The sequence below is a fragment of the Pieris brassicae genome, chromosome 9 (genome assembly GCF_905147105.1).
Source record: "Pieris brassicae chromosome 9, ilPieBrab1.1, whole genome shotgun sequence".
Classification (NCBI taxonomy): Eukaryota; Metazoa; Arthropoda; class Insecta; order Lepidoptera; family Pieridae; genus Pieris; species Pieris brassicae.
The window spans coordinates 6,021,413-6,045,165 of record NC_059673.1 but is presented as its reverse complement, the minus strand read 5'-3'; the positions used below and the strand labels follow the sequence as shown (position 1 = coordinate 6,045,165).

The 23,753-nt window shown below is 32.6% G+C and overlaps 1 protein-coding gene across 1 annotated transcript in view; it reads left to right on the top strand.

The window, feature by feature from the left end:
* The first annotated feature begins 426 nt into the window (after positions 1–426).
* LOC123714516 (vesicular glutamate transporter 1) overlaps positions 427–23,753 on the top strand; it is a 52,274-nt gene continuing 28,947 nt past the window's right edge. Inside the window, exons 1-3 of the mRNA XM_045668789.1 lie at positions 427–646; positions 11,205–11,362; positions 11,929–12,045. Coding sequence (XP_045524745.1) covers positions 11,978–12,045 — 68 coding nt within the window. The 5' untranslated portion in view covers positions 427–646; positions 11,205–11,362; positions 11,929–11,977. The remainder of the gene's footprint in view (positions 647–11,204; positions 11,363–11,928; positions 12,046–23,753) is intronic.

Here is a 23,753-nt window from a genome sequence, read left to right as displayed (position 1 = left end):
TAAAAGCTAAATTTTTTAATTAGAATTGTATTTTTTTAAAAATCTATGTTCACCGTAATTTTCATGTATTTATGAAAATATAGATATACTTATAGTGTCGAAAATGGTGTATATTATGTGATGTACTGCAATAAAATGAATAAAATATTAAAATTTAAACTAGCATTTATTTAGCTATACAGATGATATCAAAGCCTAAAGTGCAATGAACAATGGTCATCGCTCTTAGCGTGGTAAATTTTATTGAATAAATATACGTGCTTTCAATACTGTTTCATAGCTTTATGTTTATTTGTCGAGCAATAAAGCTGTATTTTTAATTTTCCTTCGGAAAGATGCGGGGTGGGGCGCGGAGGGGCGAGGGGATGTAAACACTAAGGTTGTGCAAGACCGGCAGTCACGTGGCGTGTTTGCCGGGGGCGCATCACTTTTAAGGGCGTTATCGGCCGTTTGAAACATAAACAATCGTATAAAATCCTTAAGAGTGATGTCCCTCGGTGTTTGTAATATGTAAAACTTTACAAACTAAACAACCACACTAAAGAATATCAGATTTTTAACATATCAAATTATTGTTTACATATCTTGTGAATATCGTAGTTAAAACTTAGTTTTAATGTGATGTGTGTGTGTCTGTAATTATAAGGTGAGTGTTATGTTTTTTTGTCAAAGATATATGTTCTATTAGTAAGAAAAACGTCTTACAGTGTATATTTTTAGACTCTGTCTATTATTGTATACCCGTATATATTTTTGTGTTTAAGATTTATGAGAGGTTTTTATTTATGTTTAGTTAAATAATAAATTGAAAAGAAACAATTTTTTAATTAACTGGCTCTGACAGAAGTTAGTTTTAAATAACTAAACAATTTTATACGAAATAAAATTTTAAATACATAATTATAAATTCCATAAATTTGTTTAAATTATAGTAAAATCAGCAAGAAACTTAAAATTTTATATTCAAACAAGTTAGTTTGAATTAATGAAGCTTTTAATGCGAGTGAAATATTTAACAAAAGATTATCTTAATATACACAAAAACAACATACATTTAAAAAATAAACATTGGGTCAAACTATTTATTCTTCGTTTATTCTTATGGCAAAGAGAATGTCATTAAAATCGTAAAGTTAAATCAAATTGTATTCGTAGCAAAGAATGCGCTACGCTCGAAGGCGGAAGTTTGAATTCGGCCTACTATGATCGACGCTACGAAATATTCTCGAAGCAATTTCAACCAATTATCTGTTTAAACCTTATGATGAATACTACTTTCGTATAGAATTTACACACACATCTTAAAGATGTAAGTTGTAAAATTAATGTAAATTGAAATTAGGAGCATAATAAAGTATTATTAGCATCTGCTTTAAGTAAACAATAATTATTAAATTTCTTTACGAAGTTCCGGTTAAAATTTGTATTAACTAATTTTGTTATAAATTTCAAGTTTTTTGATTTGTTTTTCATAATTATGCATATTTAATTATGGTTCCGCCGCATATATTTCGTATTATCCCACAAGTGCGTCGTTTTATTTCATAAACCTAAGATATTGAATGTCCTTATTACCTTAATAATTTTTGAAATAATCAAGTTACAACGTAACGTAGTTTACAAAGACGTAAATTACATTCATTTACATTTTGTTACATCTTAATACTGAGACATTTAATAAAACTTAATAAATGTTATGTTATGATCAGAGTTGGTCTAGTGGTTTCAGCCCTCATCCCTGAGGTAGGTTCGATCCCCGGCTGTGCACTAATGGATTTTCTTTCTATGTGCGCAATTAACCTTAGCTCCAACGGTGAATGAAAACATCGTGAGAAAACCGGCTTGCCTTAGACCCAAAAGGTCGACGGCCTGCGTCAGGCACATAAGGCAGATCACTTGCCTGTTCGATTAACAAATGATCATCAAACAAATACAGAAGTCTGAGGCCTAGACCTAAAAAGGTTGTAGCGCCATTGATTTATTTTAAATGTTATGATAACATCTTGAGCATGCAGCAAAGTATTTCTCAAATAAAATATTAAATTAGTAAGGCTTGTACAAATTTGATTGGAATATTTTTTAATTAACAGTATATTGATAATCAGCAGATTTTTTAAACATGATATTTACAATTTTTAAATAAAAGATATAGGCATAACGGGTTACACCATACAAAGATCTTTAGGTACTAACAAATAATTGTATTTATTATTAATTTATTGATTGAGGTGTGTGTGTGGGTGTGTAATGTGTGTGTACGTTTTAATGTGATCTTAAAAATCCATTCGATTTGCTTATCTCATTCGATGCGTTTATAGATAATATGGAATATGGTTGAGGCTTGCGTACTCCTTATTATTTAGATTTAAAATATGTGTAAGTATATTATTTTGAGCATAGTTTGCACCAAGATAGGGGATATGAAACTAGGACTGGTTCTATAATCAGGTAGCTTATGTTTAAAATTTCCATAAACCATGGAGAAACATTAAGTCTGCTTCTCTTTTTTAATATAATAATATCTATACGTTTGGTATAATGAAAAATCTTCTTTTTGATAATTTTTCTTCTGCCTCGTCATTAGCCACTACTTATATATTAATTGGTTCTCAATTAACCTTTTGATTAGCTTTTATATATTTGTTTATACATATATTATTTATATTTTTTCTTTAGATTTTACTTTATTTAATTTGAGTTATAATTACATATTATTTTGAGTTTTTTTATTAATTAATTATGCACTTCTTGTACTTTACCCTCTGTAGGTGTTTCTCTTTTTATTGTTCCATATTAGGGTTGCCAGGAAGAAATCGCTTGTTAGCGATAAGGCCGTTTTGTATATTATGGTAACGAAGTGTAAATAAATAAATAATGACGTGACCAGACGAATGACCAGGATTTCTGATGTACATACGTTGAGAACAAACTTATTATACAGTTTATATTATTAAAAGGTTGACATGATCTATTTAGCGTCATATATTTGGCATCTTAAAGCAGCTTTGAAATGTACATAGTTTATTTTAAGGGTTATAAAGTCTAGTTCTTTAGATATTTCATAGGTAATGTTTTTATCGTTTAAAAAACGGATTATTTTTAATTTATACGATTCTATTCATAAAAGCTATCATTTAATAGTCTATTAAATAATGTTTTTTTATTATTCTTTGAGGAACATAAAGTATACGATCTATGAATTTAATAACAAACTACTTCATAAGAAGACAATAATAATTATGGATATTAAGATCGCAAGTCTGTTTTAACAATTCATTGAATTTGAACGTTAATCAAGAGATGCGTGGGATTCTTAAGATACTACACTAATGTTTCGTTCTCGTAAATCAGGTTTAATTAAAATAAATGTAATAAGTATTTTTAGGATTTCAAGCTAATAAAAATATTTCTTGATACTTCCTCATACCAAGAAATTCATAAGCATATCTTAGATCGGAATTTGACTATGTATTATATATCAGATACAAAATACTGCTCACCTTTAACGGTTAGTGTAAAGACTAATTATCACCACGTTTTTGAGGAAAACGGCCTATGGTCAGTAAGGTTTTACAGTTTAACTATAAACGTTTGAACATTAGTTGTAGATTTGTAGTAGTACGCCCAAAGTTTTACGCAAAATTTGATTACGACAAAGGATTTACCAAACAATGCTTCGGAAAAATCAATAGAAAAGCTTTTAACATCCCTCGGGCAAGCATCCGAAACTAATTCAATCAAATGATCGCCCCTGATAGCGTTTCGGCTAGCATACGTCAAGAGTTGTTTATGTCGGCAGAAACTTAATAGAGTTATTAAATTTGCCTTTAATTTATTCAATTTGACAGAGAGACAATGGCAGCGAGGGCGGGGCCGCCCAGTGCCCGCCCAAACGCACACCTGCTAATGATATTAACAAAGCTTATTACCATTTAGCTATATTGCACCATAATTATATTAACATAATGAAATGTGGTATATTAAAGCAAATTTTTATGTGTTTTCTAACTTTACCACATTATTTAAATCATTGAATTGTGATACATCAATAAACGGTGTACTTAAAGCTTTTTTTTGTATAAATATTTTTGTCGTATTACTTTAAAAATACAACTTCAGACCTCAACTTGAAGGCTCGCAGCTTAGTGGCAATCTTTCTCAAAACCATAAGGCATATATATATATATATATGACATATATTTGAAGGGGCCTACTCGGTAACACATTTTTTATATAAGATCACAGATAACGTGAAAAATAATAAACAAGGTACCCGAGAATTTGAGCGGTTAAATCCTTAAATCGTATCTTGATTTTTATTGCGTTGCGAGCGAAACTGCTCGAGGTGTCCCCAAGGAGCGATCGGTTGGCAAACATCGCAATTCGATACGGAATAGCGACTTATGTTTATTTTGTTTTGTTTAACAGCTTTAAAAGATATCTCGGTAAAACGTGCATTTTGCATAAATATTTATCGCGCGCACTGGCAAGCCTTTCGTGAGTTATATATAAATAATTTAGCTATAATCGAATTTCAAATTTCATTAATATGTTTATAATCAAGTTCGAGCAATTTAATAATCTGTTTTACCACTCAGTTGAATTCACAATTTTCTATATTAAATCGTTGGTACAGGGCGGGTTGCCATGATACCTCAGAGAAGTTAATAAGTCATAAATAGCGGGTGTGATAGGGATGGGGTGATGAATGCTTTGTGTGTGCGATAGAGAAGGCTGCACCCCCCAGGTAGAGGTGGTGATACGCAATCGAGTGGAAAAAGGTGCTTTTGAGACTCATGAGGTGTGTAACGCGATGTTTGACTATTAAAAAATGTAGACTGAACTTTATAATAATAGTTATATTCTAAATACAACCTCAAGCGATATTTTGTGATTTCAATTTTTAACATACTAGGCCATTTACTTCAAAAAATGAAACCCAGAATGACTCATTGGCGAGTTCCATACATACCAGAAAATACCACATAGACCCTACCCTCAAAGATATATGCATATTCAAAAGGAAACCAGAATCTTGTATTGAATTTAAATTAAGAGTTCTGCCACGTGATCACGGCTTTTGAACATCAACGGACTTTTTTTCCATGTTCGCAATTTAAACTCATACAATGAAAGAAAACATGAAAAAACCAAGCATGCCTAAGACCCAAGAGTCAACGTTCGTCAGTCATAGAAGGCAGATCACCTCTTAAGTGAAATTTAACAATCGAAAGCCTAAACTAATACTAGGTGTTGTAGTGCCACTGTTTTATTATTTATTTAAATTTGATAATATTTATTAAACAATAGCGGATACCGTATATTATTTCGATTTAAATTTAATTTAATCTCGATTTTTATAATTTTTAACAGGCACTTAAGTAAAATAGTTTTCTTATATATGTTTAATGAAACAAAACAAGTATAGACCAGTAATGTTAATACAGCGGAAGTATTTTTTTAAGAAAGACGTTGCAAGCGTCAAGCTTTGGTGGTCATTCAAAATTGCCAGAATTGGAATAATGTGCTTTCGGAACCATTCATTTTTTATTACATTAAGCAAGGGAGCCAATAATATCTGCGTATACTATCACATCCTTTACCACAGCTTTCTTAAAATCGTCGATATTTCGCGTTTAAAATAGGATAAAACTGTAAAATTAGCAGTCAGTATTGTTTGGCAAAAGCTTCGTGCAGAGTTGAAAGCCGATAGAGCTGAGAGTGCTGCTCATGAGTGGCCGATCGCCCGGTAAGTGCTCGTCAAGGACACTCCATACGTTATAAGAACTGCACTTACGTATTTTGAATCCCCTATCGATTCTAATATTACGAAAGATAAAACCATTAAAATATTGTACTATAAAGTGTGTCAAAATTGTAGTACGGTTAACGATTACGTATGATATATTAGGGGTAGTAAAAAGTAGACTTTTTAATGTATTTTCTTTTGATGTGTACGGTGCCAGCGACTACCTTCATAATCCTTCAAGCCGTTTCTGCAGCACTGGTGCCACGGTGGAACTCGTACTCCTAGATAACACGATATTTGTTGGGCGAGCCATACGTATAAGAAATTACATAGATATAATTAGGGTAATAATAAAACCAACCGTCTGGCCATAAATACTTTAATTTTTTTTCAACAAAAGACAATAGGATTGCAGTGATCGCCTTGCACAAAGTGGGTATGGAGTCGTCAATCATATTCCAGACACTTCAAAAGCTCGGTATAAGCCGTATGTTCGTACATCGTACTATCAACAGATACAACCACACTTCGTCCCTTGAAGTCCAGAAAAGAACGGGGCGGCCGCGTGGTGATAGAACTACAAAGGCTGTTAATGCTTTTAAAATCCCGAATTCGTCAAAACCCCATTAGGAAGCAAAAAATCTTATCGGGAGAAATGAAGATTACCGATAAGACTATGTCGCGTATCATAAAACAAGACCTGAAGCTCGGTGCTTATCGTCGATATACAGGACATGCCCTAAATTAATCTTTACAATTATAGAGAGTGTATAGATCATAACGCCCGTAAAGCACAGTAAAAATCCTCTTTACCGATGAAAAAAATTCACGATTACAGAACACTTCAATAAAATTGTGCACTCACAGTTCTAAAGTAGCTGTTCAAGTGATCGGAAAGGTACAACGTGGTCATCATCCTGCGTCAGTGATGGTTTGGCGGGGCGTGTCTTATCATGAGTCACAAAACTACATTTTTGTGGAGAAGTTAATTTTGAAATCTTCAGCCAAAATGAATCAAGATACAGTCTTGGATCACTTTGTGAAACCTATCAATACACTTTTTAAATGTATAAGATTCTGCACCTGGTCACAAGGCACGAACTACCCAAGCCTGGCTTAAAACCAACGTCTCGGACTTTACGTATATAAGAGCTGAAGACTGGCCCTCGTCTAGCTGAGACCTCAACTCTTTAGACTTCAACTGGTTAGTTGTATGGTCTGGTCTCTTAAAAATGTCTTTGGAGCAAGCAGTGGCGAAATTTTCCTTGGAAACAGTGCGTAAGTCCATAGATTCGTGGGCCAATCAATTTAAGGCATGTATAAAAACCAAAGGAATATTTATTTATTTTTTGCTAAGACTTTAAGGAACATGTAGGAATAGATACATGTTCCTTAAAGTCTTATATATAGATAAATCTTTCCTCTTTTCATATGCACTAGTTTTTAAAGGTATGGTTTTTCTGCCCGACCCTTATTGCATTTACCTTTTTACCCATCTTCCTTCCCTTGCCTATTGGGACCCTAATAACAGAAATAATAGTTAACTGACATACCACTCTGTCTGTCCTTCCCTCTTCTAGCACAACTGTCGCGAAATGACCTTTCCGATCTAAGAATGAGGCAATCGTCTTTTTTCCTTGACTTCTTTCTTTCTTTACCTTAGTTGGCCGATCCTTGAAAGGAAACACCCAGTGAGCTGATTGTCTTTTGGTTTCGGGTTTTGAGTAACCACCGTTAAACTTATCTAATATTTACCGACACCAGTCCATGCAAAGGTGTTTCTGGTCGTCGGTTAAAGACCATCGTCCAAGGTACAAAGCTTCCTGATGCCTAAATGTTCGTTTAATATTTTTTCAACTTGACATTAAGAAATGCTAATCACAGCCTATCATAGGATGAGTAAGCCCACAACGAAAGTTATAATAAATCATTGACCGAAAATTTTCTCGCGTTAGGTTCATTTTCATGTGTAACAAGAGTTTTAGATTTGCCGCCAATTCACAGAAACAAATGACAAATGAATGCAATATACTACATTAGGTTACCAAAGAGTTCTAAGCTTAAAATTCAAAAAAGTTTTTATTGGCAATGTTAGAAAAATTGCCAATAAAAACTGGCCAGTTCTAAACATTTTCAGTGCTACCCAAGAGTATACATATGTCTTCTTAGTAATCACCACATTCAGTATATATCTGACGAACCCAGAATAAACTACAGAACCTTGGCTAGCCTAATAGCAACCTGTGATAATTGTATACTGAATACAGAGCGTATTGAACGACTTTTGGGTAAACTTGTAAACAATGTTCTCAATACATCAAACCTATATTCCTACAAAACTAAAGCAGCAGTCTTACATTATATTAACTGAAGAAATGAACTTCAGTACTTTAGTTAAACTTATTAATATGAGAATTGTAGTAGTATTCGGACTGTTTAAAAATGAAAGAGTAAGTCTAGGGAGTTAGAAATAGTCAGCACTTTTAAAATATTTTCGTTATAGCGTCTCCCCGCTGACGTTTCAATTTGTAAGAGAATGCATTAATCAGAAGAGAGAGAGCTTAGGGAGAAATGAAGCAGTTTGTCAAGCAAAGTCGCAAGAAGTTATTACAGATATTTATTTGTGTAATTTATTTAACAAAAACCGCGAAATCTTTAATATAATAATAATAATCAGTGGAATTTACAACCTTTTAAAGTCTGGGTATAAGATTTGTTATTTCTAATAGATCAGTGATGAGCCTTCTCCGCCTGCCACTGTCAATTTTTCTAAGACCTAAGTCTAAGACCTTATGATGTTTTCCTTTAATGAGCAAATGTTAAATACGCCACTAGGCCAACACACGATTCAACAATTTGTCTAAATGATGCGCTTTAAGCTTTATAAAATTAATAGGAATTCTATATTTTCAGCTAGCAGAATCCCGTTATGCCTGGCCTTTAACACGCCTGCAATTAGACTATGTGCGGAAAGTGTGCCTTTTCGTTGTTTTGTCATTATAGTTTCATTCATTATAGGAGAGTTTATTGCCAGTTCTTCCGTTCTACACCCTTGAATTGAGAGCCTGCCGTAAATGTAAAATTACAAGGATTTTATATACATTTCTGTTTTTGACGTTCATAAGTGTACATTGTGATACCTATATGAATAAATGATTTTGAATTTTTTAAATATGTCTTGATTTGATCCCTAAATTTGCTATTGTTTAGGCACCGGTGAGCAAAAACAATTAACATAAAAAGATTATCACAGATTTAAAAATTATCACATCTTAATAGTATTTTAGTAATAATGTGTGTTCTAGAACTTATTTTATCTTTCGTACACAAGGATTAGGCTGCATTGTAAAAAGATATAGAATACTTATTTTGTATATTTAACACGTGTTATTTTTTTAACTAAGTAAGTCCTGTCGGAAAAATATAATTTAAATGCTATTTAAAATAACGCTTTCACCAGCACTTAAAAAAGACATTAAACTGAAACGCATTCATTTTTCTCATTTTCATAGGGTGACTGTAGAACCGGTGGACCGGGGAAACTTCATTTGCGGGCTCCTCTGCCCGTGAAATGAAGTCGGCTATTGCTGATCTCTGCGTCAGCAATTGGGGTACATTTGATTCATTTCAAACCCTTTGGTTACACCCTAAACGTGTTTCCGTTTTGATTTGCATATATTGCGTAATTTATACTAATGTATTGAATGGGAGGTTTGGAGAGAAATATATATAGATTCCAATAATAGATAATAATATACTTCATGTTTCAAAATTTCCTGTTTTCTTCCTTTGATAATAAAAATAATATTAATTAGCTGATTGTGTCGTATTTCGCACTTTGACCTCAAATATCTCCTCCTTTAGGGATTCCAAAACGATTTTTTTGAAGCTAAAAAATAATTGAATTTTAAATTGATGATTATTCACAATAATCATCAATTTCAGGTATCTATTTGTCAGCTTCACGACAATGCTAGACCACAACAGACTTCTACCAAATTAGGGGAGCGTCAATTGGAATGTCTAAGTCATCAAGCGTACTCCCCGGATCTTGCTGCAACAGAATACCATTTTTTTTTTAAATTTGGTTTATGCTCTAAAAGTTTTAGACTATAGTGTTTTTGTAAGATAAGTTGTATTTTTCATATTGAATTTGTAGGAGTTTTGTATTTGCGAATGATGTGTATGGGGCTAAGTACCTACCGTTCACCTGATGTTAAGTGATACTACCGCCCATGGACACCTACTCTGCCAGAAGGCGCAAATGCGTTGTCGGCCTTTTAAGAGTTGGTACGAACTTTTGGAGGAGCTTAAGTTGGAAATTTTTCAGCATACAGCTGGTTCCAGATAGTGGTGATGCGCGGCTAAAAGCTCAGTTGTCGAAATGATACGGGTGGAATTTCGTATTCTGCCTCAACAACCAATGATAAAACTCTGCTCTGTTTTTACCCAAGCAACTTCGCCGAACACTCTTCGTGGTAAATGCGGAAATTGGATTCGACGATTTGAATCGCTCTTAGTTGAATAAGGTCAAGTGGAAGAAGCTTTGCTGAGGGGTTTTCTATAAAAAAGCGCGTACAGTCTCGTTGTGCAACTGGAACGTTATCAGACTCATTTCATCGCCTGTTTACTTTTATGATTTGTCACAGGCCATCATGTACAACAAATTATTGTTTCGCTAGGAGTCCCTTTGGTTTACGAATAGCATGTGCATCAACCACTAAGATATGAAGACAATCTAGATTAAGCAGGCAAAATGGGAGCTTCTGCGATAATAAATATTATATTACAAAGTTTTAGGAAAGCAGTAGTAGAAGCGTTACAAGCAATTTTTAAACGATATCTTATTTATTGAATTGAATCCAATTAGTTACTTAAACTCATTATATTTTTGGTATTTTTGGCATGTTATAGAAATCAATAAGACTATATCAACACAAATATACCATATTTTTAAAGAACTGAAGATAATTTTTATATTGAAAAGTAGATTTAACTAATTTCTTCTAAATAAATTGGTTCTGCTTTTAACCTTTGACAAATTGAATGATGAATTTGGAAAACTTTCCAAAGGCTTCCAACCAACCAAACTGATTCAGAAAATATATTTTACAAATGAAAATAGTACCTCTATCAGTATTATAAAGCTACTTAGTAAAAAAACAGTTCTTTGGATGAATCTTAGAAAAAACCTGACGGTAAATTCTTAATTATAATCTTTTTTGTTGTTTCTATGACGTCTTATTAATATTAGATGTATTTTCAATCTCTTTAACAAAGAAGGCCTTAAATAAAAATCCGTAGTAATGTTAGAGTTCTTTTCAGACAGATACACAACTGTATAAGCATTAATATCGGCTTGCAAATCCGGGTGGAAACATTGATGGGGTTGTCTATGTACTTTAGAAGCTCCTGAAAATTTTCAGAAATGTTACAAAACCACGCCCACTTACAGGGAAGGCTGCGATTGGCGACCGCCGTTCAAGTTGGCCGTTGATATCGACCAATAGAGGGGGCGGTACTGCGCAGCCGTAGCGAAGGCTTCAGCGGCGCGGGTCCGCTACGAGCCACAGACGCTACCCCGGATCTGCTACGCCTAGCGACTGAAAAAATGTAAGTACCCTTTTAATTTCCCTTTTGAGTTTAAAAATGGAATTCTTACTACCTTTGTGCCCTATATGCGTAACTATAGAACTATGCGTGTAGATACATACTGCATCTATATATAGAACATAGACTATGTATGTATAGCTATACGGGAATGGTTACGTAACATGGCTGCTACTGTATACTATGATTTATATATAGTTAATGTACTTGAAGACTAGGATTAAATTATTGTGTCTGCTAAGATCAGAATAGGGAATCACTGTAATTAGATTAAGTTTCGGTTAGTTTTAAGTAACAGTTACGTAATAAAAATCTATAATAAAGGTAAGAGAAATTAAAATTTAACTAATTAGGTGATAGATGAACGAAGATTTGGTTTTATTTAAATTTCATAGGTTTCGTTATTATTAATAGGAAAGGTTTTTTTATAGGTAACACAACGGACGGTTTTGCCACATTATACATGTACATAGTTTAATATAAAATTGCCAAGCTAACATTTAAGCTGTGTGGTTCTGACGTCCTCAGGTGTTTGTTACTTCAATTTATTTAAAATAAATATTTTGCAGGTACTAGTGATGTGTAATTGCATTACATGAAGGACATCAGGCTGCTGAAATGCAGGGGCTCCAAGCCGCGAAAGAGAAGGCATCAAGCCTCTTCGCCAACAAACCTTTAATACTCAAGTAAGTACTATATTTGGTTTTAGATTATCAAGTTTATCTCCAAGTTCCGTCATTATCTTAGGTAACAAAGGTTTGGGTTGGGCGCGACAGTCTTTCATTTTTTGTCATGTCTTCGAACTAACTCAAAAATATCGTTAAATTCAGAGGCAATAACTACATACTACGTTTCAATAATTCCTGCGAATTCAAACAGATAGATTAACTCCATCTATTGATCAGAAAAAAAAGACTTTTTTTTAAAGAGCAGTGTTGGCCTAGTGGCTTCAGCGAGCTACCCTAATCCCTTCCTATGCGCATCTAACGTTCGCTTGAATTATGAAGGAAAACATCGTGTGGGCTGGCTTGCCAATACAAAGAATCGACGACGTATGTACAGGAGGCTGATCACCTTCTTGTCTATTAGATTCACAAATAATCATGACACAGATACAGAAATCTGAGGCCCAGACGTTATAGGTTGTAGCGCCACTGTATCTTATAGTTTTGTGAAAGTAAATTGCTACGTTTTTGGTAAGTCTGCTGTTAAAAACTGATTAATTTCTGGATATCTTTAAATCGTCTGTAGTTATATATTGGTTCAAAATACCGATATCTAGGAGAAGAATGTCAAATTACCATAATACAGGCTTGGGTATTATTCCAATCCATCAACGAAACTCCTTTTCCTAAGATTTCTTTCTAGGAGACATTTTTTATACTCAAAATTTTCAAACTTTGCCGGTTTTCAAATAATGCGTTTAACAAATGAAGGTTAGAAAAAGCCAATTAGTTAAAAAAAAATAAACATGTGAATTAGGACCATTAAATAATGTTTCCATTTTCGATTGTCTATGTTTTTCCTGACACGACTAAATTGGACAAAGGGAAGCCAGGAAAAAAGTGAGGAATCAAATCAGCGTAGTTGGACTGCTAGTTTATCGATAATATTGACAAGAGGATAATACACGTCGCAATAGAAATGAAATAAGGGCGAAGGAATCGGTCCTTGACTCGAAAAAGTTTTGATATTTATAACAGGGCCGGGCTCGTTCTCAAAAAAGGTTTTACTTATCGGAAACAGAAGAGCTGTTTAAAGATTTGATTAACTACTCTTTAACTGTTCAAAAACATAGTGTTAATATTACAGCTTAAAATAGTAACTTATTTGTCTCGTGACAAGGACATTCAGTTACAAATTTAGATATATAGTACGTTTTTGTATAACTATTATGGTAAGTATATATTAATGACACATATATGACAGGAGTAAATTTAACGAACAAAATCGATTTGAAAAGTTAATTGTGAATAATTTAACTTTTATAAAATTAGGTATAGAATATAACATTTTTATTAAGTTATAATTCTGTCGTATACAAGTATATTTATATCTCTTACACTAGCTTAGGAAATCGAGTGAACTTGGTAAATAATGCGATTATTCGGTAGCGAATCGCAACCCTAGACTGCTCAGCGCTGATAACAAACAGACATCATCCGGATTTGTGTCGTCATGCGAATGGCCCACTTCGATTTCCACGACTGAACGATACGGAGATAGTAATATTAAATCCCCAGTCTTTGTTTCCGCTTGTACAGTATAGGTAAAGTTGAGATTCATAGCGTAAAAATCAGAGTCAAAAATATAGTATTTTGACATACTTATAGGTATAGTTATATAGCTTGTTATTCTAGACACTACGTATTACCCTTGGAAATAGATCTCTCTTTAATCGGCAGCTCATGGTCAGCAACGAAGCACCTAGAGCGGAATATCTGTTTCCGTCCAGCGCCTCTCTTATGACAGTAAACAGTTTTGATTACGATGAGTCTTTCACTTGAATCTTTGGCTATTGTAAAATATTATCTCCTGGACTATAGATAGAATTTTCATTATCTAATTAATGAGGACAACACCTTGGCAAGTAGGTGATCAAAGCTATCCTTCAAAAAATTTCCTAAGTCTATGTAATGTTTACGTACGGGTGTTGCTGACCATATATGAATATTTTATTGATATCCCTTACGTTATGAATTGCGAGGGAACGGGTAGATGGTTCATTATTTAGTCCGTTTAAATCACAAAGTCCTTAAAAGACATTAGCAGGCTTTGTAGCGTTATCGCAGTACACAAAAGAGATTTAGAATGAGCTACGGAGGGGCTTGCCGTCAATTATCACTTTATAGCTTAGCGTATTCGTTAGACATAATGATGATTGAATCTCCTATTTATAAGCACAGATAATAATTTTTATTAACGTTAAGAACAAAGAAATACTTGTAACTGGCTGTTTTATAGATTTTATTTTTCTTTATACAGGTAATATTATTTATTGTTTAAATATGGAACAAAATTCGTCGTAACCTACAAATATCTAGTTCGAAAAAAATATAAGTCGTACTAGAGTAAATATTAAGCTGATGATAAAGGATTTAGACATATGCCAAATGTGATAGCAATTTCACTAGTTTTTACCAGAAAACATAACTTTATTAATAAACAGATTTTTTACGCTACATTAATTGAAAGCGTCAAAAATTAAAATTTTCTAAGGATAATAAATTCTATTTTATTAGGGTTAAATTACAGTGAGACCGTGGCATGTATGTTATGATTTTTTGTATATTTAAAATTATATTTTTGGTAGATTGTTAGATGTGTCTTACACATCTACCTACCTAGATTTTACTGAGGGTGGACCATCACTGTACGGTTCCTTTCACTCTATATTTACCACGTATAACGATATAATGAACTTATGCTAAATCCTAAATTAACGGAATGTAACGTCTAGTTCTCGGGGAGTAACTCCCACGATTTACGAGATCGTTGCGCTTCTAAAACTAAGAAAACCTGAGTGAGCAAAGTGTACAGCCTTGGTTCGTAGACAACTTATTGAATTTAGTTTAGTTATTGTATTCTATTGTATTCTAAGCAAATAAAATAAATATTTCAATTCTTTTCTTACGACTTACGCGTTATTTGGCTTCCGTTCTGATTCTGGGGGAAATTTCTTTATACATTAATGTATTTTACAAAAAGGTGTGCAGACTACAGTGGTTCGCCGTTCATTTAGCGACCGTATGCGGTGTGATATTCCCAAACGATTTTACTCTTTTCACTACTTAGGGTAGACAGCACGTAGATACAGCACTCAGGCTAATTGTTTCCGCCATTTGAATATTGCGACGACAATTACTGGATTGGTCCATGTTCTAACAACGGACCCTCAAATTAATTGCTCTGACACTTTGTCGTGTTCCTTTGTTTATGGAATTATACAAATGTTCTATATTTAAATTATTCATTTGAAAGTTCTATTTGTTTTTTTCGAATTTAAAATAACAGATGATTTTAATACATAATATTGTATGAATTGTTCATAAACAAATACTTAGACTTCCAGATAACTAATTTTGGTATGAAATAATGTCTAAAGAGGTGAACAAATATTCATTACATGAAATATTTTTGGTTACTATGTCATGAAATTTTCTATTTCAAAAATCATTTAGTAAATATAATGAAGATATTGTGGAAAAATCAAGCGTAAATAATATTTCCTCAATTTACACCTCCTTTTGTTCAGTGGGCGATACATCCTGTCGTAGTCGCGTGTAACGGCGGATATTAGTTTATACCATCAATACGCCATTCAAAATATATAATAAACAGGGGAATTAAAGGGTCGGGAACGCACTCGTGAGTACTCTGGCATTGAGAGTGTCTATAGGCGGCGGTATCACTTAACATCAGGTGAGCTTCTTGCCTGTTTGCCCCTGTTCTATAAAAAAAACAAAATGCAGACAAGAAAGTAATATAAATACTTTTTAAGTTTAATATTGGTAACTGGCAATAAGTAAGTAAGTGTTGCTATGAAGCAGCCGAACAGTATTGGCCTAGTGTCTTCACCGACTCTCATCTCTGAGGTCGTAGGTTTGCACTCCCACTCTGCATCAATGGACTTTCTATCTGCGCATAACACTTGCAAATACGATAAATGAAAGCAATGCCAGGAGCTTAGACCCAAAAAGTCACGGCCTTGTGTCAGACACAGAAGACTAAATGGCCTAAATAAAGAAATCTGAGGCCAAATAAATCAGTATATATTTACGCAAGTAGTGCTCAAAGACCGTGATAAGGTATTTGTACTTATTTATTTTTACCTTTAATTGAAATACCCACAAAACTGATTACTCTTTGACTGTTGGTCTCTGTATATATTTATTTAGTAATTATAAATGTGTATGTAATAAGTTTCAAAAGAAGTTGGTTTTACATTCAAGAAATACTGAATACTGCTTGTCAAATTTTATTGAGCCAAGACCGTTTGCGGTCCCGAAGCGCTGGTCAATTAGCAGCTTACCCTTCTAACAACTTAGTGTTAATAAAGCGGCAATCATGTGTAAGCACGCAAATTATAGTTTAGTCGAAGTCTTAGTCGTAGAGGACTTGTTAGTAATTGAATTGTTGTTTTAAAAAAACGATACCAATCTTAATGACGTGGGTATGACAAAAATACGATCCCAATCTTAAATGAAGTGGGTATGCCATCGCTTTATTGCAGCGCCTAGTGGACTAGTCATAAAATTATATAATTCACATACAGAGCTACGTACGTTTTTGTTTCTTGTATGCTTAGACATCGTAGGGGATTTGTTAGTAATTTAACTGTTGTTTTAAAAAAACGATACCAATCTTAATGACGTGGGTATGACAAAAATACGATCCCAATCTTAAATGAAGTGGGTATGCCATCGCTTTATTGCAGCGCCTAGTGGACTAGTCATAAAATTATATAATTCACATACAGAGCTACGTACGTTTTTGTTTCTTTTATGCTTAGACATCGTAGGGGATTTGTTAGTAATTTAACTGTTGTTTTAAAAAAACGATACCAATCTTAAATGACGTGGGTATGTCATCGCTTTATTGTAGCACCTAGTGGACTAGTCAAAAAAATTATAGAATTTACATACAGAGCTACGTTTACAGGTATATATATAAGAAATATCGTTTGCAAGCGTTATTTCAGATTTAATAATCAATAAATAGGTGCCTAAATGTCTGGCCGTCGGCGGACGGCGCGGCGCCGCATCTCGCTCGGCGCCAGGGGGACCCGTGGTTATAAATCTCATAGACAAACAGACAATCCGTAACATCTCTAGTTTATTTCGAATATTGTTGTTCTAAAGAGTGTAGAGATATTTTGGTCTCTGTTCAGAAATACATTTATAGTATGTTATAGTAACAGATTTAACAATTTTGTCTTATCCTATATAATAATTATTATTCTTATTAAAATGTAAAAATAGTAAAACGAAAACAAATTTATCGCTTGCTGTATTGCGATGCTCATTCATTAAGAAAGGAAAGCATCAGCTCTGGGGGCACCAGTACTATCTATCAAGTGTCAACGTAAATCTTTAATTAGCGCCTGTTCACTGAAACCCCACGGCTTAAGAGTTTCTACTCGAAAGGTACAAAATTGTAAATACTGTATATTTGTTTGTTTTAAACAAATATTTACTACAAATCTCAATTTAAATCTTTACACGAGTATGTTTTTTTATTAAAAACATATTTATAACATGTACAACTTTTTATATGTTATCGTAATCATAAAGAATTCAATTAAAAAGTCTATAATATTAATATTTTTCATTTTTACTGACGTTCAAATGAAGGCAAAAAATATTTTCGCGTTCATAAAAATTAAATTTGTTGTTTTCATATTTTTACGCTGTGATAGATTTACAGTCGAATTGTTATTATATAAGACTTATACAAATAGTAATTTATTACCAATCATGAGAAAGATCGGAAAATCACGACAAAACAAAAGAACCGTAACAATTTCAAATATCGAACACATATGTCATAATTACGAGCGGAAAAGGCAAATAGTAATATAATGAGAATCCTATGAAAGGGCATGAATTTAATTTGTGGTCGATGCAGGGAGGAGTCCGAAATTAATCCTACTTCAAAGGACACTCTAAAATTACAGTCTCTTAATGAATACCGTCAAACAAATTTTTAATCAAGACTGTGACTGTAGAAATTAATTAATCCTGTTGTAACATTACTCGGCTTTTGTTCCGGAAGTTAATGAAGAGTTTAACGCTTTAAATCTCAATCTCAATTATAATATTATATATAATATTTTTTTATTATATATAAATTAAATTTGTACGCAAAACCTCAAATATAAAACAATACTTATAAAATATCTTAGATGCATCATTCTTTGGCAATCGCTCAGTGCCCCACTTAAAAAAAAAGGTTATCAATGTATATATGTTGTTATTACGGTGTAAGAATTTTTGTACATATATGTCGTATACAATTTTGCCACTAATTTCTCGGACACTATAGGTCATCTTTTTTTATTTAAATCTCGTATTCTCTATATAATTCCATAAATATTCGATATAAACATGAATCGCAAAATATGTTGCTAAGTGCAAAAAAAATATAAAACTATGCGGACGGTTTTTATGGGAAGTTAAATTAAAAAAAAGTATTAGTTTTACTTAGTACTAAGGTTTTAGCGAAAAGCGACTGAAAGCATTGCAAGATATTCCATTTGTTGGCACGTAGCTTCTAAAAAAGGTTGAAGATAGTAAAGTAAAGAAATCATATGAAGGCGAAACAAAGTTCGGGGGACAGCTTGTTCTGTATATATATATACTATATATAATTTTAAACAGAAGAATCGTATCATCCGTATCACCTCGACATCCGTCGTTCTACAACTGAGCGTTTCTTAATCCTGTTTTTGCCTGGCACCACCATTATTTCCAAACCAATTCGACGTACCAATTCTTAAAAGGCCGGCGACGTACTTGCGAGCCTTCTGGGAATGTGAGTGTCTATGGCGGCGGTATCACTTAACATCAGTATCATCACTTAATTTTTTTCATAAATACTGTAATAATCATTAGCTTCAACTCTCTGTTAGTGACTAAATCTCTTTTCTTTCTTATCATTGAGACAATACAAGTTACTGAGGAAGTTTGTCATAAAATCGATTGCATTTTATTAGGCCACAGGAGGCGGAGGGTAACTAGCAATAAAACTCTCATTTTGATACAGTTGTCTGGCGCCCGACTGACGTTTACTAGACTTATTGGCGCCTATTTTACCAACGAGTATAGAAATATTTATGGAATATACAATATGAATGTAATGTACAATGCAACAACTCTGATATATTGTGAAGTTATTAAGTGCAATATCACGAAAATATTTTTTTATAGCAACCCGTACATTTTGTAATTACCAGATAGATTTTTTTAATGATCGTTTTCTTTTGTTTAACTCAAATTTAAAACTCTCGTATATTTGTTGCATACAATAATTTATCCAAATTATTAAACGGTCTTCCCTTTTGGAATGAATGTATTACTCAGTAAATGATTATTTGCGTGAAAAATTATAATTAATGTTAATTTTGATAACGTATAATGTTATATGTATCATACTAATAATTGAATAATTGACTAATAATGTAAAACTCATAATGTAAAATGTAAAAAAAAAACCTATTAAGTCATATTTACACGTACTTTCGATTGTACTATATTATTTTTGTAACAAATTCTTGCAATAAATAAAAAAATATTCATTTTTATCACATGAGCGTCAAATAAACTACATTAGACAACAATCAAATAAAACATAAAATCAATTTTACTTCTAAAAATAAAAATATTCTAACCGACTCTATTCACGGTTCTGTGCTGAAACAAAGACTCATATAGGTATAGAGCCGGCGCGATCACTAATGTTCTCCGTGTGCAAATATTTGAGCTCGCCAAGATGTATTGATCAGTGATCTCTCGTTCGCACTGCTTCCGTCACGTTTCAAGGACTTGTAAGTAATGACTACTTTGCTCTGTATTGAGTGTACAGCGTATTTTTATTTGCAGCCAGCTTTTAACGAGTGTTCTAAATTTGAATTTATTTTTTAATTATATGGAAATCTTGGGTTTATAGCGTGCCAGGAACACAGTGAATGTTTATAATTATCTTTTTGATTGAAGATGAGGATATATTATTCATAGATTTTAGGAACATTGACCAATATCTAGTAACTGTGATTGTACTCTTTAGGGTTCATTTTTTTGTAACTAAACGTTGATATTATAACTGATAGCGAATAATGTCTTTAATCGAAGATAAAATGTCGTAGCATACCAACGTGTATTTTTAAATATAATTATAAATTTACCACCGCTTATTTAATAGACAACTCTATAGCCTGTCCTTACATTAAGTTAAGAAAGACAACAATTTATGTAAAATGGCGTTTAGCAGTCTCTTCTATTGAATTTCCGTGCCTTAATGACATTGCCGCCCAAACGTCAGAGGAAATATCGTAAATGCATGTCAATTGTAGCCCTCATCGTATTATATTTTTATAAAAACCACTCAGTGGAACCACTTAGTTTTTTTGTAGTCTCCATAGCTTTGATTTTACAGTGTTTTGTTTTTATATTATATTTAAGTGTAATATGTTTTTAGGTGTTTTTTTCATAATAAAGTTACATAATATTCATATAACTGGACGCTTCAAGCGCTTAACAGCAGTCAGAGAGTCTGCTAAGTCTAGTTACCTAAATAATTATGTAATAAATTAGCGCTTTAAATCTGTTTGCAATGAATATATGAATGCTTATTATAAATAATCAGTATGCTTGCAGTATGAAAGGCTGCTAGACTGATTTAAAAAAAATCTAGCAGTTAAATCATACATTATACATTACTAATATTTTCTTATTTATTTATTACAGAAATACATACATACATACATTAGAAATAAATACTTACAGCCAATGCCAATACGATTATGTCGACAATCATTTAAATTAATATAAATAACAAATATACAGTCTTTACAATATTCTTAATTTACGTAGCAATAATAATTAAAATAAGTTATTAGAAAATTAAAACAAATTTAAAAAACACGTGTTTGTACACATGTTAGAAGTTATTTATTTCGCTTTATACTACGTTTGTGGGAAAAACAAAGAAAAAATGAATTAATACATTGAAAATTTTATTAAAACGCATTATCTAGTTAAATAAAGTTTATTTAAATGTCACAAAAAATATAGTATATAATTAAAACAATTTTTTTTTTTAAATGTTGACTATGCTTACTTCAGGGTGTCGGTTTTTTGTGACGGTGTGAGCGCGCATCGTAAAAATTTACTCTCATACTTTTTCCCTAACGCGCGAAAAGAAGTATTACTTTAAAAGTTTGGTCCCTGTGGCAGTCTACTTTTAACGCTGGCAGCATTTCCTCGCTGTATTGCGATACTTACTATAACTAAGTTTAATTCCATAATATTTAAAATAATGTGGAAAAAATTTGAATATAGTATAGGTATAGATAATGAGTTTAAAAAAAAAACACCGCTCTTTAAAACTAATAAAATTCGCCAAAAACTCATCCTATTAAGCGTGCGTCTGGCTCAATTACGTCATCAAGAAGTTTCCTCTGTCCCGAGATTGGATTTTAGATAATGGCTCGGTAATCACAGAAGTGATTTATCACTGCTATCTCAGACTTCACTGTCCATTAAGCAATCAACGCACAACCCTTTGTTGACAACGCTGTTTAGTGCGTGAGGGCTTAAGGCATTACATAAAAGGGTACACGTATTAAAAGTATTTCGTCGTAAGGACTTTTGTGACTGAAACAATACCACGAATTTCAAGGAAAAAGATCCTAATATCTTTTATTTAATTAGAGCAATCATTATTAAAATAAATTTACAGTCAATTGTGACCAATCTTTATTACACAGTCCCCTCAAATAACCTATATATAACTGAATCGATCAGCAGCAAATAGGGATATTGTGAGTCTATTTCGCGCAAGCCCTCCAACTGAGGCACTCAAAGAAACCTACGTAATGCGAGTCCTTTGCGACACTGAACAGAAATGCCTTTGATTTAAAATTGCTCTTACGAGTGAAATTGCAATGGATTTTTATGGCTTGAGTATTTTTAATGGTATTTTAAACTAATTTACTAACATGAGAATTAATAACACGAATTATTAGAGTATTACTATATTCCTAATCTATAATTATTGAAAATGTTTGGTTGTGGCCGTGTTTAATGCTGGCTGTATTGTGTGTCGAAAACATCGTGATGACACCGGTATGTTATAGACTATTGGGCACAGAAGTATGACAGATCTTGCCAAAAATATATAAATGATTAAGAAACCAATACAGAAATGCATAGCCTAGACCTAAAAGGCTGTAGCGCCATTTTTTATCATCCATGTATTGTATTACTTATCCATGTATTACTTATATATTTAGTCAACCACTTGTTATAATTTAGTTTTTTTGTTCCTTATTTGTTTTTTAACAAGTGGTTATGAAATTAATGTTAGATAAATCTACCCTATTTATTTATCCCACATCATTAAAATCTTTAAAAATATATGCTTAAAACTTGAATATTTTTCCTCAATATATACTTGTTAAATAATACATATATCTGCATATAAAATCATTTGTATTGAAACGTTGACTTAGTATTTAAATGGATTCCCATTTGTACTCACGAAACATGAAAATTGCGTGGCTCTTAAACTGAGAGGGGCCTTGCGTAGATCTAAACTCTCGTAGAAGTGCCCGTAGCAGCTTTCGTAGCGCTGGCGTGGCATCGTAGAGTGTATTGATTGCTTACTGATGATGGGACTTCAAGAACACTTTGATAGAATATATAGCAGATATGATATTGCATTTGGTAAATTATCCAGACAACAGCCTACTAATCTGAAATAATGATTGTTTTGTATGGATTTGAATTAAGGACTTTGAGTAAGGTCCGGGTGTATTGAAAACATTTATAATTGGTTTCGTTCAGTGTAACATACAACTGATTGCATATACATAATCTGTAAACATCTGACGACCACAAAATATTACTTTTTTACAAGTTCGTTGTCCATATAATAAAAATTAATTTTTTTGATGTCATCAAAAAAAAAAATATTTTTATTATATTTAATGTTATTAAAAATAAACGTTACTTTCAAATGCGTATGGAAGCATTACAAAAGGAATTTCAGTTGGAATATAAAATAAAATTTCCGATGGATAATACAAAAATAGGGTCTCTATACGACAGTGAGGTCTATGGGCGTACTTTTAGAGTATATTGCGTATTCTCATACATACGTATGTTGAGGGTTATTGTTGTTTTTCAAAGAGCACGCCAACGGTGAAACATTTCTAGCTGAAAAGGGTTTCTCCACAGATTTGTATGTACTTAAAGGTTTTATATCTGCGGTCGGTTTTATTGAGTGTTTAGGAACCATAAAAATGCAAATCAAAATAACAGCTTTACTGCGATGAGGTTGAGTTTTTATGCTTCTGAATATTCATTTGGATTAATTACGTTCTATTTAAAAAAACAAAGACAATTTGTGTTAGCTTTAACAGGAATAATTTGTAAAAGAAGTGGTTTTACCCAACTTCTAAATGATGGTATTATTAGCCCCAAGTTTAAAAAATATCTAAATCTAGACCTAAAATTTTAAACTTACATAATATAAGATAAATTACAATTACAACACTTTGGATTGGTCACTATAATCTAATATTTCGTTATAATTTGAAACTAAAATATATATAATATCAATGAATCCTTGTTTTGAAACCTAAAGAAAGTCTGATTAATATCTGAAAGGGTTT